This window comes from Oryctolagus cuniculus, chromosome 2, assembly GCF_964237555.1.
Source record: "Oryctolagus cuniculus chromosome 2, mOryCun1.1, whole genome shotgun sequence".
Classification (NCBI taxonomy): Eukaryota; Metazoa; Chordata; class Mammalia; order Lagomorpha; family Leporidae; genus Oryctolagus; species Oryctolagus cuniculus.
In genome coordinates, this window is record NC_091433.1 from 147,291,722 (window position 1) to 147,306,550 (window position 14,829).

A 14,829-nucleotide genomic window follows, 5' to 3' on the forward strand; every position below is an offset into this window, starting at 1 on the left:
TACATACCCAGATACTGTCATTTGGCAGGGAGGTAAAATATTGTAGAACATTGAAATAAGAGCCAGCATATTTCTGCCACTTGATAGTTCTGTTAATATGGGTAAGCCTTTTACCTTTTCTTCATACTTTGCAGGCTGACTATGAGAAGTAAGTGAGAAATATGTAAAGATTTCATTTTCCTAATTACCTAAAACCTAACCAGAGTAAGATGTTTATAATGAAGTTTTTGTTCATGTACTTTAATGGTGTCAAATTGGAGCAAAGTTACCTTGGGAGAAGCAAAGAAAAACAGGTATAAACATGAGAAGGTGTTATTCAGTGATTTGGAAACACCCGAAAGTTAAGAAAATTATTGAGGGATTACTTAGTAAAGGATCAGTTAAAATGAAATACAGAAATGGTGAGATGTAATTTTGTATATAAACTTGTGACTTAATTTTTATTACAAATTTAGAAGTATTACAACATAACATGCCCTATACATTACTTAAGTGCTTAGCTGAAACAGCAAGAACAAAGTAAAAGCTTAAAGAAATGTATTTCAAGAGAAAATAATTCAGAACCCTAGCATTACCCTTTGAAGATGTCTAAGAAGTTAACTGCTATCAGTGTTCTCATAAAATACATAAACAGAAAACTTTGAATCCTCTCACAGTATCACTAGTGCTGTTAAATTAAAAAACAGACACACATGCCATTCTTTTGAAATAAAAATACCTGGCAAAAAAGCAGCTGCTTCTTCCTTCAGGGATAGTCTCTCCTCTTGGGAGACTAAAAGCACTCAGAAAACTATACATAATGTTTTAGCCTCAGGTGAATCGTGTCTGAAAAAACATTATTTTAGTGTGTAATCTATCCGACTTAGATGCTATGTTTAAGAATATAACTGGAGCAGCCTAAAAGCTAGAATCCACAGAAAAGCAACAACCACAAAACATACACAGATATACATTAACGAGCCTCTAGAAAGCAGTTTCATTCTCTGACATAGACTGTAGTTACCCCGAGTCTTTTCCTGCAGGAAATCTCTGAGTAGTAGTAGTTGTGAAGAAATCATCAAAGTCTCCTTAAAAAGGTGGCAGATAAGTTAATTTTACCTGCTACCTTACAGTATCTGTCATCTTATTAAATTAATAACAGTAATGGGTACTTATTTTTTAAATTGAAGACATTTTAATTCAGATTTGAAAACCAGTCAAGAAAGGCAGAACAGTCTTTTTTTGAGATAGAAATTTGTCATTCTTTCAAACCCTCTGTTGAAACACTCAGAAAAATATTGTAATGTTCTCATTTCCTACAAGTGTTCAGTTTTAGAATTTTAGAAATAAGGACAAAACCAACAATACTAATGTTCCCTTAATTTAAATATGCTTTGGGAAAAGAACAGTGTATATCTGCAAACCAAATGCTATAAGAAAAATCACATTCCAACCCTGGCAAATTTAAAACATCTTTTATCCTATTCATTTTGGAAGAGTGTCTGTCTGTCAGTAAAGCAGTCTTTGGAAAACAGTTGAAAACAAAAAAGAAAAAAAATAAATTAGATAACACGTGCATGCTGCAACCACTCAGCTTTGTTTTAGCTAAGTGTCCATTTTTACATTGCTTTCAGTTCATTTCTTTTTAATCATTGAGAACAGTTGTGTTTACAAAGTTTAAAAAGAAGTAGGTCAAATTAAAATCTTAAATGAGTCATAATTGTGCCTAATAGCAATCAAACAAGTTAAAAAGTTGTATGTCAGTTGCATTCTCTTTAATGAATGACACTTGTCAGTTTATCAAAAGTGCTTTGATTACTTACATGATGATGAGAAATCCTGACGAATAGCATCATTATTAAGGCTGTATACAATATGTTTTAAAGTCTTTATGCAAATTGTTTTCCCTTCTCCCAAATTACATTTCTGAATATATGAGTTGTAGTTAATAAATTTGTTGTAGTTGTCTTACTAAAGTGTAGCTTAAGAATGATTAGTGACTAATGAACATTTTAATTTTTGTTGTAATGACTCCTATACGTGAGTGATAGTCCTCTACATAATGAAAAAAATTTTGCAGTGTTTCTTTTTTTTTTTTTTGACAGGCAGAGTGGATAGTGAGAGAGACAGAGAGAAAGGTCTTCCTTTGCCGTTGGTTCACCCTCCAATGGCCGCCACAGCTGGCGCGCTGCGGCCGGCGCACCGCGCTGATCCGAAGCCAGGAGCCAGGTGCTTTTCCTGGTCTCCCATGGGGTGCAGGGCCCAAGCACTTGGGCCATCCTCCACTGCCTTCCCGGGCCACAGCAGAGAGCTGGCCTGGAAGAGGGGCAACCGGGACAGAATCCAGTGCCCCGACCGGGACTAGAACCCGGTGTGCTGGCGCCGCTAGGCGGAGGATTAGCCTAGTGAGCCGCGGCACCAGCTTCTTTTCATTTTATAAATGTGCCCAGAAGCCCTTCAGAATATCTAAAACTATTGTACCTATTTTTCCTCTCATTTTTGGTTGCTCAGGGGTGCCTCCTTACCTGTTAGCTTTGTCAGAGCTCAATGCTAACACTTATTACCACTGTCAAAATATTCCTTGTTTCTTCTCCCAAACAACCTTTTGTAAAATCAACTTAGTATAATTTCTTATTTCATCTTTAGTAAGACTTTGGTTGAAAGTATATATATTTTCATTGTACTGATAATTAATGCACCAGAATCCAGTTTAATATTTTCTTTATTAAAATTTAACAAAATGATGAAAGTTTTAAATGTGACTTTTAAAAGTGAGATTGTTTTAAACATCCCCTGGCACCCTAATTTTTGTTTATGGATATGACTAAATGCTCTGATAGAATGAGTTTTCCTGAATTACTTTTTTTTCCAAAATAAATCCTTCCCATTTAAAAAATTAAAAATAGAACCTTGAAAAAGTTTGTCCATTTTCATCATGTACTGTATGACTCACCAATAGCCTTAATTTTAAAGGTCGACTAGAATTGGTCCCTCCTAACACTAATCAGTTCCTATTTGTATAGGACTATAGCCAATCCAAGCTTTCAAAGTGTATGTTCCTCATCATTGTCTTCAGTGCTTTCTCAAGTATTTTAAAATATCAAGTACATATTTCATATTTCATTATCACTCAGCAGCATGAGAATAATAACTATAATATAGCATACATAGCTGAAACTCAAAACATTCATTTCTGTCCTTAATTTCAACATTTAACTCCCATCTGTTCTTCTTCCTTTTTTCTTTCATTTCCCTTTTCTGTTTTTCCTCATGCTCTGACATTAAAGTGGTTGCACTGAAAAGACTGCCCTTTTTGAGGAACAGACCGAAGGATAAAGACAAAATGAAGGCCTGCTACCGTCGTTCCATGTGTAAGACTTTATGACAGTTCAGCTTCTTTCAAATGACTACATTGGCTTCCATTACTAATTTTTCACTAACCTTTCTCTGGACTGTACCAATTTTCTTTTTATGCAAAGTGCAGTCTTCCTTTCATACAAGGAGCTGGAAGAATTTTTTTTTTTTTTCAAAATTAGCACTATATGTATGTCAGTGATACATATCCATGCATATGTTTAATCACATATGCAGTATGCCTGTAAATTTCCAGTGCTTCCTAAAAGCTGGTAGAGAAAGACCATTAATTTTATATGCTATAGAGATTTTTTTCCCAAAGAAATTTATTTAAGGAAATTTACTTAAAGAAAATATAACAAAACCTTTACCATTAGCATTAGGAATTTATTTCCTTAATGAATCAAATTAAATCAATAAATAAAATGGACTATAACCCTTGAAAATGTTTGTCATTCTTTGTATAGCAGTATTCTGAGTTTTCTTTTTTAAGTAGAATGGGTAGTTACTTGATTACATTAAATGTCTATCACTTTGGCTATCTCTTTCAGGTTTTTATTGAATGGTATACTTACTTGATTCATAAAATGAATAATTTCTTCAGTAACCTGCTCTGACCAAGGACTTTTTCATTTCCAATAATGATGCTGTATAAGAACTGCTCTTCATTTACCTTTATTCATTCCATTTTTGTTCACCACAAAACAACATGAAGGCTTCTAATTATATTGCACATCATTGCGCTAAAGCATGGCAGTTGCACATAGTAAAATTCCTTTCTCTGTCTTTTAAAGGGGGTGGAGGTGGGATAAAAGTATTTACTGAAATTTTATCAGCATTTGGCCTACTTTTTTGTTCAGCTGAATGCATGTCATAATTTAGATGGCCTTATGGTTATAGTTTTTAAGTCCATTTGCATTAATTCATAGACAAAACCCAGATCATTTATAATATGAAATAGAAATAAGAGCAAACACATTAACCATGCTGATTTCATTTGCTTTCATTTGCATCCCAGCCATGAATGACCTGGTGCAGTCCATGGTCCTAGCAGGACAGTGGACAGGTAGTTCTGAGAATTTGGAGGTTCCTGATGATATTTCAACGGGTAAAAGGAGGAAAGAATTGGGAGCTATGGCCTTCTCTACTACAGCCATCAACTTTTCAACTGTCAACTCTTCTGCAGGCTTCAGATCCAAGCAGTTGGTTAATAATAAAGGTATAGGCTGTCTGCTGTTTGCACTATGGTGTAATTGTTGGCAACAGGAATTTTAATTTGACTTTCCCTGTGTACTTTCTTTTTAAAGCAACAACCTGAAATAATTATAAAACATGATCTTATTCTCATGAAGATTTGATTTGAGGGAATTTTCTAAATTTTAAAATATTACACAAATAATTAAAATCTTTCCTAGGCCTCTAATCATAATAAACATATAATGACTAACAGGAAAGGAGGAAACCAGGTAAAAAGTGGAAAAAAAAGAGGGAGTGAAGGAGTGACATAAGTTAAAAAAAAATTAAAAGTACTACAACTTCAAACAGAGAACCAGGTAGACCAACACAGGCTCTTATTTTGCTTTGCAGGGTCACAGGGGAGTTTATTTCATTGATTCTGGTGTTTTTCCTAAGCAAGTCAACTCTAATCAGAGCTACTCTTTCTTATTCCTAGTTTCACTTTCTGGTTGAGTCTAGGAAGTATGTTAAATCAAGATATTTTGTACATGATTAAGAATTTCCATATTCTATATAAATAAAATTTTATAATGGATTTTTGTTAAAAAAATTTTATATCCATTTTGCTATTTTATGTAGATACTACATCCTTTGAAGACATAAGTCCACAAGGTATTAGTGATGATTCTAGTACGGGATCCAGAGTTCATGGTAAGATATGAATTTAGAGAGTACCTATTAAATACAGAATAGGAATGCTAACTCTCTCACACAGAACAGGTGAATGTGGCATTGCCAACAAGCATGTTTTCCCTATCCTTCATCTCATAGTTACTCCTGCCATTTCTTCAAACCTAATACAGCCTGTTCCCCCTATGTTCTCTGTTTTAATTAAGGTCTTTTATAAAGTATGCCTACACAATCCTCAGAGATAATTTTGTTACCATTTTTGTATGAGATTGAAGTTACATTTTATCATTGGTTTAAAAATATTTACTTCAGGGAGCCAGCATTGTGGCATGGTGGCCACGGCCTACAACCTCGGCATCCAATGTGGATGCCAGTTTGTGTCCTGGCTTCTTCACTTCTGATCCGGTTCCCGGCTGATGGCCTATGAAGGCAGCGAAAGATGGCCCAAGTGCTTGGGCTCTTGCCACTCACATGGGAGACCAGGAAGAAGCTGCTGGCCCCAGGCTTCAGCCTTACTCAGTCCTAGCCTTTGTAGCCATCTGGGGAGTGAATTAGTATATGGAAGATCCCCCTCTGTCTTTCCTTCTCTGTAACTCTGCCTTTTGAATAAATGATAAATAAATCTTTTTTAAAAAAATACTTACTTTGGTAAAAGATGAACTTTGGTAAAAGATGAACAAAATGTTCTGCAACAAGTATATCTGATTTTTAAATTTCCATCTGGAAAATCATATCTTACCAAATTCAGTTATTAACAATCAACAGAGAATATGTTAAAGGAACTTCATATGTAAAGAGAATTTGAAGTAGCATAGGATAATGTTAACTGTACAGTTGTTTCCCTTGTACGGATAGGAATACAAGTCATTAACTATGCAGATGCTCACGTTCCTCTTCTTCATAGCAGCTCTGCAATCTGTAGGGTTCCTTATCTGATCTGTTCTAAGTGACCTAATCAGCATTTTTGGTGGGCTTGGGGAATGTATCCTGTTCAACTAAACAGTCCTGGTCCTTGTATCCATCTAGAAATCATTTTCAAATCTAAATATGCACTCTATCTATCCACTGTTCTTTGAATTTCAACTGTTGTTCTGACATGTGCTGTGTCTTACTGAACTAACTGGAATGCCTTTGCTTTCCTAATCGGTTAACATTCAACTCCTTGTGGGCATGCTCAGCCTGTGAAAGTGTGCATGATTGCTTCCGCAAAGCATTCTGTCATCAGAATGTAAAATTCAGTGTCAGCTGGAATTTTTATCACACTGTCTCCTGCTTTTTTCATTTAGCTTCAAGACCAGCCAGCCTTGATAGTGGCAGAACATCCACTAGCAATAGCAATAATAATGCTTCACTCCATGAAGTCAAAGGTATGCTGTAGGTAAATTTATTAATGTTCATCCATTTCCATTATGCAGAAGTGTGAAATAGGATGAAGGTTCTGGGATAAAGTATGAAATCCAAATCAATCTATGTTTGACACATAGTTCTTTGGAGCATTTTATACTTTTCACATTGTAATACAGATGTATTTCAATGTATACAAATGTAAAAACAGGAGCAGTTATTTTAGTGTCAGTTTTTCATCTTCACAGATAAAAAGTCTTTATTTTAAAATTAATATTTCAAAATCATCTGTAGGTCCTTCCTTTACTTTTTGTCTTTAACATGGAAATAGTTGCCATTAATTTTCTCATGACGCATGTACATTGAAGTCACATTGCTCATATTTTACAGATACTTCCAGCTTAATCTACCCACAAGATAAGGGGAAGCATTATTTTTAATTTAAGAAGCAAGTATGTACATGTGTATGTGTTGAACAACAGCTGTATGGATGCATATGGCTCCATATAAATTATTTCAAGATTTATTTTCTTGAATTTTTAAATAAGCATTCCAAGGTGAAATTTTTATGTAAATATCTGGAAACCTTGACTATGTCTTTTTACTTAAAGATATACTGCCTACTCAAATTTGAAAGTTGTTTAACCCAACTATTAGTTATTCTTGGTAATAAGAATTTGTCAAATTATAATAAATGTACCTGTTCCATTCCTTGGATTAGAAAATTATTTTGTCTAAGATGTAGTTTTATCATTAATGCTGTGACTGTTACTGTGATCTGAAATACCTGATTTTGGGGAAGATTCATTTTTTCATTCTTATAATCACAATTCTTATATCCCAATAGAAAAACTATTAGAGAAAGCTTAATTAATGGGTACTAAGTTGTAGTTATATAGGAAAAAGTAGTTCTGATGTGCTGGTTGCCCAGTAGAGTGACTGTAGGTAATGATAATGTACTATACTTAAGGCTGGAAGAAAGGATTTTGAATATTTTCACTATAAATTATAAATATGGAGCTTTGTCCTGATGTGAACATCACACAATATGAAAAACATCATGTGCTACCTCATAAATAGGTACAATTTTGGTGTATCTATTAACATTTTTAAAAGAAAAATCTAAAATATGAATTTTTATCTGAAAATTAAAGAAAATCTTATGTGTATAAAACATTACATAACAGAAGCTATATTCTTTCATGACCCACTTTACTGTTTGTAATTAGGAAACCATGGAAAATTACATGTTCTGCCTTGATGTACTATATAAATTGCTGTTGATCAAAATGAATTAGGGGAAGAGGCTTAGAGGGAAGTCAGATAACAGTTATCAAAATACATCAGAAGTAACAAATTGTGCTATTTCATACCACAGTGGGGTAATGATAGTTCACACGAATGCTGTATAATGAACTGGAGGAGAGGAACTGGTAGGCTCCAAAAGACATAAGGAAAGATAGAGAACAAAAGGCTGGTTGCCTGGCTGGATTGGTTTGTGCTATGTAAACATGTTGAAGTATTGCTCTATATCCCACATACAAGTATTACATATTAATCAAAAGATTTTTTTCAAAGATTTATTTATTTATTTGAAAGTCAGAGATACAGCGAAAGAGGGAGAGAAAGGGAAAGATAGAGATCTGCTGGTTCAGTTCCTAGTAAGCCACAAAGGCCGAGGCTGACCCAGGCAAGACCAAGAGCTTTATGCAGGTCTCCCATGTAGGTTTCAGGGGCCAAAGCCCTTGGGCCATCTTCTGCTACTTTCCTAGGCCATTAGCAGGGAGCTGGACTGGAAGTGGAGCAGCCAGGACACGAACCAGCGCCCTTATGGGATGCCATTGTCCCAGGCAGCAGTTTTACCTGCTATGCCACAATGACCCCAATCAAAAACTTTAAATTAAAAAAAAATTAACCAGAGGTCTTAAAGAATAGTATATGTTATGGGAACTTTATTCCAGAACTAGCTACTCTCCATTTTATGTAGTTACCCAGCCTCCACTGAGTCTTAGAGGCTATACAGTCACAATACCATCAATGGAAAGCAGGAATACTCTGATGACTTAGGCATTTAAAAAAAGAAAAGGTAAAATACTACATATTTGATTTTCTATTTTTACTAGCATTTTCTTATTGATTGCATCTTTCCATTTATATGGTATTTAAATTTTAAAATTCTAAGGTTACTCCTGTAGGATGAACATAGACCCCTTAAATAAGTTATTAGTACTTTAAAAAGAGGCAGAGAATTAGAATTTTTTGCTTTTAGGACAGTGTTCTTAAAATATAATCCTAAATTGTGAGTTTTACAATTCTTAGAACCTGAATTTTTAAAACTGTATGGTTTACTCTATTTATTTATCACGTGTATTCAGTGCTTGGTTTATATGAGTTTCTGAGTGTGGTAAAGCAATTTTACCTTTGTAGAACTTAAAATATTTATCATTTTGACAAAATGAAGAAGCAAACTATGGCAGACAATTGTTAGACTGATGTAAGATTAACATGGTTTACCAACCATTTGTAAATAAAGCTTAAATGTGTAATAGGCTATTCATAGACTATGAGCCCAGTCACAAATGTTACTACTTCTGTAATATTAACTTCATTTTTATTATTGAAGTCTGAACACACCATTTACTCCAAAAGCAGGTGCAGTTAATAACCAAAGCAGGCCACAAAGCCACAGCAGTGGAGAATTTAGCCTGCTTCATGATCATGAGACTTGGTCCAGCAGTGGTAGCAGTCCAATCCAGTACTTGAAAAGACAGACCAGATCAAGTCCAGTGCTCCAACACAAAATGCCTGAAACACTAGAAAGTCGAGCATATCACAAGATCAAAACTGGTTCCCCTGGAAGTGAAGTTGTTACTCTACAGCAGTTTTTGGAAGAAAGCAACAAGCTTACCTCAATACAGGTTAGTTTTATCTATTGTGACCTTGATTTAGATTAACACAAGTTACCTTTCTTTTTTTTCTTTTTAAGGATTTATTTAATTAAAACAGCAGAGTGCAAGAGAGAGAGGGAGAGACAGAAAGGAGAGAGATCTTCCATCTACTGGGTCATGCCCAAAGGGCTGCACCAGGCCAGTCAGGAGCCTGGAACTCCATCCTGGTCTCCTACATGGGTGGCAGAGGTACAGGTAGTTGGGCCATCTTCCGCTGCTTTCCCAAGTGCATCAGTTGGGAGCTGGATTGGAAGTAGAACAGCTAGGACTGGAACCAGCATTCCGGTATGGGATGGTGGCATCACAAGCAGCAGCTTAACCTACTGCACCATAATGACAGCCCCAAGTTAAATTTCTGTGATTTTTTTCCAGTTAAAGGGTGTCAGGAGATACTAACCACTTTAATATTATACAGTGTAATATCAGGAAAGCAAAAACAGGGCTTTATTCATTCATCTTCTTTGATTTTTTTTTTTAAACAGATAAAGTCCTCAAGTCAAGAGAATCTTTTAGATGAAGTAATGAAAAGTTTATCTGTCTCTTCTGATTTTTTGGGAAAAGACAAGCCAGTTAGCTGTGGTCTGTCCAGGTCAGTAAGCGGAAAAGCCCCAGGAGACTTCTATGATAGACGGACAACTAAGCCTGAGTTTGTGAGACCTGGTCCTCGAAAGACTGAAGATGCCTGCTTCATTAGTTCTGCAGGAAAGCCTACACAAGGCACTCAAGGAAAGATGAAAATAGTAAAAGAAACTTCTCTGTCACGACAATCAAAAGATAGTAATCCTTACGCCACTTTACCTCGTGCAAGCAGTGTGATCTCTACTGCTGAAGGAACTACACGAAGGACAAGCATCCATGATTTTTTGACCAAGGACAGTAGACTGCCTGTGTCAGTTGATTCACCATCATCTACTGCTGATAGCAGCAGCACTGCAGCATCTAGTGAGTACCCTTTACACCAGTGGTCCTCTGAAGCACTTTATGGTCCAACACATGCTATAGGTTCTCATGCCCAAAATAATTTAATTATAGATAAGCCTGAGTCTCCATATGCCCAAGCTAGAAACTCAAGAACTGAAAAGTTACATCTTCCAAACCAAACTTTTACTACCATTAATATGTCCAATAACATATTTGGAATATCAGCTAAAGATAGCATAGCATCGTTTGCTGTGGTTCACTCATCTCAGCCATTTTTATCACTGAACACAGAATTAGTTAGTAACATAAGTGGGTTACCTCCCAAGCCAGTCACCAGAGTAACTGATCAAGCCTCTTTAGATAAAGCTGTAAGGAAAGAGAATGAACAATTTTCTGATAATCAGAATCCTAGAAGCAGTAATCCAGAGTCTTGTGTAGATAGCAATAACCTTATCACTCCTGCATGCCTCTATCCTGATGACACAGAAGCTGCATTGTTGGTTTCTGAGGATAATCAAACTCTTTGGTATGAATATGGTTGTGTATGATCAAAGTTGCACAATTTATTGATGTAATCTGATATGCATTATGCTTCTCTCTAATCTGATTTGAAGAGCTGCTGTTGGAAGTATCATTTTGCTAGATTTACATTCTTATTTTAAAATTGTTGCATAGTGTTCAGCTGTACACAATGGCATGTATATATAAATGTGAATGTGTAATCACTCTAAAACCTGCATGAGATATTAATTGCATTGTATATTTTCTGCATGTTATTAGAAACCTTAACCATATATGCTCCTCTTTCATATTTTTGTCACTTGATAAGGTCTGTTATTTTGATAATCAGAAGCATGTTGAAACAGTTGCATGCTCCATTAGCAAGAAAGCATTTCCAAGTCATATTCTCTTTACTTCTTCCAAAAAACAATGTTCATTTATCCTTGCCTCCTGCATTCTCCCTCTCCCTTGCTCTTGTTCATCCCACTATTTCCAGAAATGTGCATTTTATATTGCACATATACAGTATTAGTGAGTAAAATATGTAAAAAGATGCCATCCCCTTTTGCCATTTAATTATGGTATCCTATTTGAGTTTCAAAGAAATCATTGATTCAGTTTAACACTTAATGTAGCAAATGTTAATAATGCCCATATTTATATAACAGCATTCAGATTTCAGACATTAATACTTATAAATTTAGTGTTATTCCTAGAATACACCATCAAATTTAAGTGTATTTAAACAGATTAGGAGAATATTACTAATTCTATTTCTTCTTAGAACTTTTCTTCATCTGATAAATACAAAATCTCAAATACTCTTTCCTTCAAGATGACATATTTACTTGCAATTAGCACAAGTTTTCCAGTTCTTTTTTTATATAGTGTCAAAGAGCAATAAAGTCATATTTTGTTGGAAATTTGTATTTTTACTTCTGTTCAAAAAGGGTAGCAAATTTACAGATTTACAGAATATTGAAAATTGTTACTCACATGATTTATTATGAAAGTATATGTGGATATCCTTAGAACTTTAAAAAATAACACATGCTAAAATGTAAAATCAGGGCTTATGACCATCTAAGAAGACAAGTATTTGAGTACAAAATATTTTAGAGCTGACAATAAAACTCTTTAGCTTAAAAAAAAAGAAAATATTTGCTAACTCTTGATTCCAGTGACATAAACTTTTATGTTCTAAATTATCTGTTCATAGCACTTTTAAAGCAAATTAGCTAAACATGGATCCCTAACTTCCAGATTATTAAAAAAAAAACAAAAACAAAAACAAAAACAAAACAAAACAAAAAAAACCTTAACACCAGTTCTCTTACTTCTGAATGAGAATGTCGTAGTTCTGTTTCTGGAATGTTTTTGCCATCCTGATTCATCCCAAGTAATACTAATGATAGAACCTCACCTGGCATCTGGAAGGAATTCTTGAAATGTGACTTTGTAAGTGAGGAGGAAATTATTTTATACTTATATTAAATTTTTATTCTTATTGGCCCAAAGAATCTAAAGAGACTAGTTGCTTAATGAAATTTTTATTATTTTAAATTAAGCTACCCTCTTGCATTTACACAAGATTGTTTTGGGGGGGGCTAAGCTCTTTACATTTATATTGTTGACTATACTTTTTCTTATAGCTATCAGTAAAAATGATTCTGCTGGAACAGGTAACCAAATGAACGCAATCAGAAAATTTTATGTTTTTTTGGTACCACCTAATATATTTTCAGCATGATACATCATTCTATGTCATTGTCAGTTGTCAAATATTTCAAATATTGTTGGTGCTAATATCCTTTTTTTTATACCTAATAATAAAACTTAATGGAAACATAGCTGAAACTAGATAAAAACCATACATGATAGAAGTGTAATAATTGGTATTATTTCTTTTCTACACTGAGTCGAAGAATATTTCACAGCTAATTCAGCCTTTTGTATGTCAAGAATCTGGCAGTAACATTTTAAAATATTAACTTTATCCATTAAAAATACTTGGAAAATCATGTGCTATTATATTGCAAACTATGTAATTAGTATCCAAAATTACACTTATAGGAAATGTGTTTGCTACTCAGATGGCTACAGTTATATATCTAACATCTTTTCATTTTTAAAGAAAAAGATTTCTTCTATTTGAAAAAGTTACAACAGAGAGAGACCAATCTTCCATCCATTGGTTCACTCCCCAGCTGACCACAGAAGCCCAGACTAGGCCAGGCCAAATTCAGGAGCCAGGAACTTCTTTCAGGTCTCAAACATAGGCAGAGGTATCCAATCCTCTGCTGCTTTTCTCTGGGCCAGGGAGCTAGATTAAAAACAGAGCAGCCAGAACACAAACCGGTGCCCATATGAGATGCTGGTGTCGCAAGCAGCAACTTTACTCACTATGCCACAACACCTGCCCCATGTAGTACCTTTTCAAAAAGAAAATATGTTGGCCAGCGCCGTGGCTCAATAGGCTAATCCTCCGCCTTGCGGCGCTGGCACACACGGTTCTAGTCCCGGTCGGGGCACCAGATTCTGTCCCAGTTGCCCCTCTTCCAGGCCAGCTCTCTGCTATGGCCCGGGAGTGCAGTGGAGGATGGCCCAAGTCCTTGGGCCCTGCACCCGCATGGGAGACCAGGAGAAGCACCTGGCTCCTGGCTTCGGATCAGCGCGATGCGCTGGCCGCAGCAGCCATTGGAGGGTGAACCAATGGCAAAAAGGAAGACCTTTCTCTCTGTCTCTCTCTGTCTCTCTCTCTCTCACTGTCCACTCTGCCTGTCAAAAAAAAAAAAAAAAGAAAAAAAAGAAAAAAGAAAAATATGCACTGTGCATATAAGACAAACACATACCATGACCATGTGCTTTGAGGACTATCTTGAGAATAGAGTCATAAAATTCCCCCAGAACATTAGTTTATTGCCTATGTTTCTTTATAGTACTTGGAATCAAATTTTTAGTAGTAGAGAAACCTTAGGGATCATATGGAACCCATGTTTCCAAAACATTCTTAAAAATCAACATAATATGCTCTGTAAATGAAACAGGTGGCCAGAATTCTGTTTTAAAGCTAAAAGTGAGGCAACTTTGACTCAACTGAGCAGCTGCACTTAACTTCCTCTAAGACCTCACAATGAATGGTCTTGCAGCTTCCCAAAGGATTAGTTGAAAAATGACTTGAAGATTCAGTGCCCTAACTCTATTTTAATATATGTGCTGCCAAGCACCCTAATTCTATAAGCAATGAAAATGAATGGCTTTTCATATTCCTGCCTGAAGTTTCTAGAAATTATGAGATTTGTGTGGTATTGTAAATATATTACACATTAGGTTCCTGTGATCAAAGTGATTTTAGCTACAACCAATATAATTTGGTATATTATTTGCCTAGAAAATATACATCAGCCCTGGTTATTTCTTAACTAATAATATAAATATTTCATTCTAAATGTTTCTCCTGTTTGCAAGATTATTTTTTACTTTGACAATATATGGTGACTATTTAGTAAATAAACAAAGTGAGTAAGCCTAACTCACACTGAGAGGAAAAACTATCATTGTTAGTTTTTAAGAAATAGTATCAGCTTTCTGAAAATTTTTATTTATAGCTTTGAAAATGACCATAGAAATCAGTCTCTTAAATACGAGATGTCTCTCATATTCATAAGTTTCCCAGTTACAGTTTCCTTCTCCTTGCCCTACCCAGTGAGAGCTCTTTAGTTTCTTTTCTTCATGAATTGTATTGTTAACCTTTGATTAAATAACATGAAATGCTTTTCTCCTGCAGATATGGACAAAGTACAAGAAAGCAGAAATTCAAAAAGCAGGTCTAGGGAGCAACAAAGCTCCTAATTCTATTACCCACTACATGACATGTGGGCCAAGTGGTGAGTTTCCTGCTTAAAATGCAAATGAG

The 14,829-nt window shown here is 35.2% G+C and overlaps 1 protein-coding gene across 6 annotated transcripts in view; it reads left to right on the forward strand.

Annotated features, from left to right (window-relative positions):
* Positions 1-14,829, forward strand: part of CCDC88A (coiled-coil domain containing 88A) — a 139,939-nt gene that overhangs the window by 121,375 nt on the left and 3,735 nt on the right. The window contains exons 26-32 of one of the 6 annotated variants that reach the window (XM_008254392.4): positions 3,267-3,350; positions 4,352-4,552; positions 5,149-5,220; positions 6,486-6,566; positions 9,193-9,461; positions 9,974-10,433; positions 14,701-14,800. In XM_008254392.4, the coding sequence (XP_008252614.2) occupies positions 3,267-3,350; positions 4,352-4,552; positions 5,149-5,220; positions 6,486-6,566; positions 9,193-9,461; positions 9,974-10,433; positions 14,701-14,765 (1,232 nt within the window). In that variant the 3' untranslated portion in view covers positions 14,766-14,800. Of the gene's footprint in view, positions 1-3,266; positions 3,351-4,351; positions 4,553-5,148; positions 5,221-6,485; positions 6,567-9,192; positions 9,462-9,973; positions 10,494-10,523; positions 11,104-14,700; positions 14,801-14,829 lie in introns of those variants that run through there. The other 5 variants (XM_051842868.2, XM_051842869.2, XM_008254395.4 and 2 more) reach the window with 5 other exon arrangements.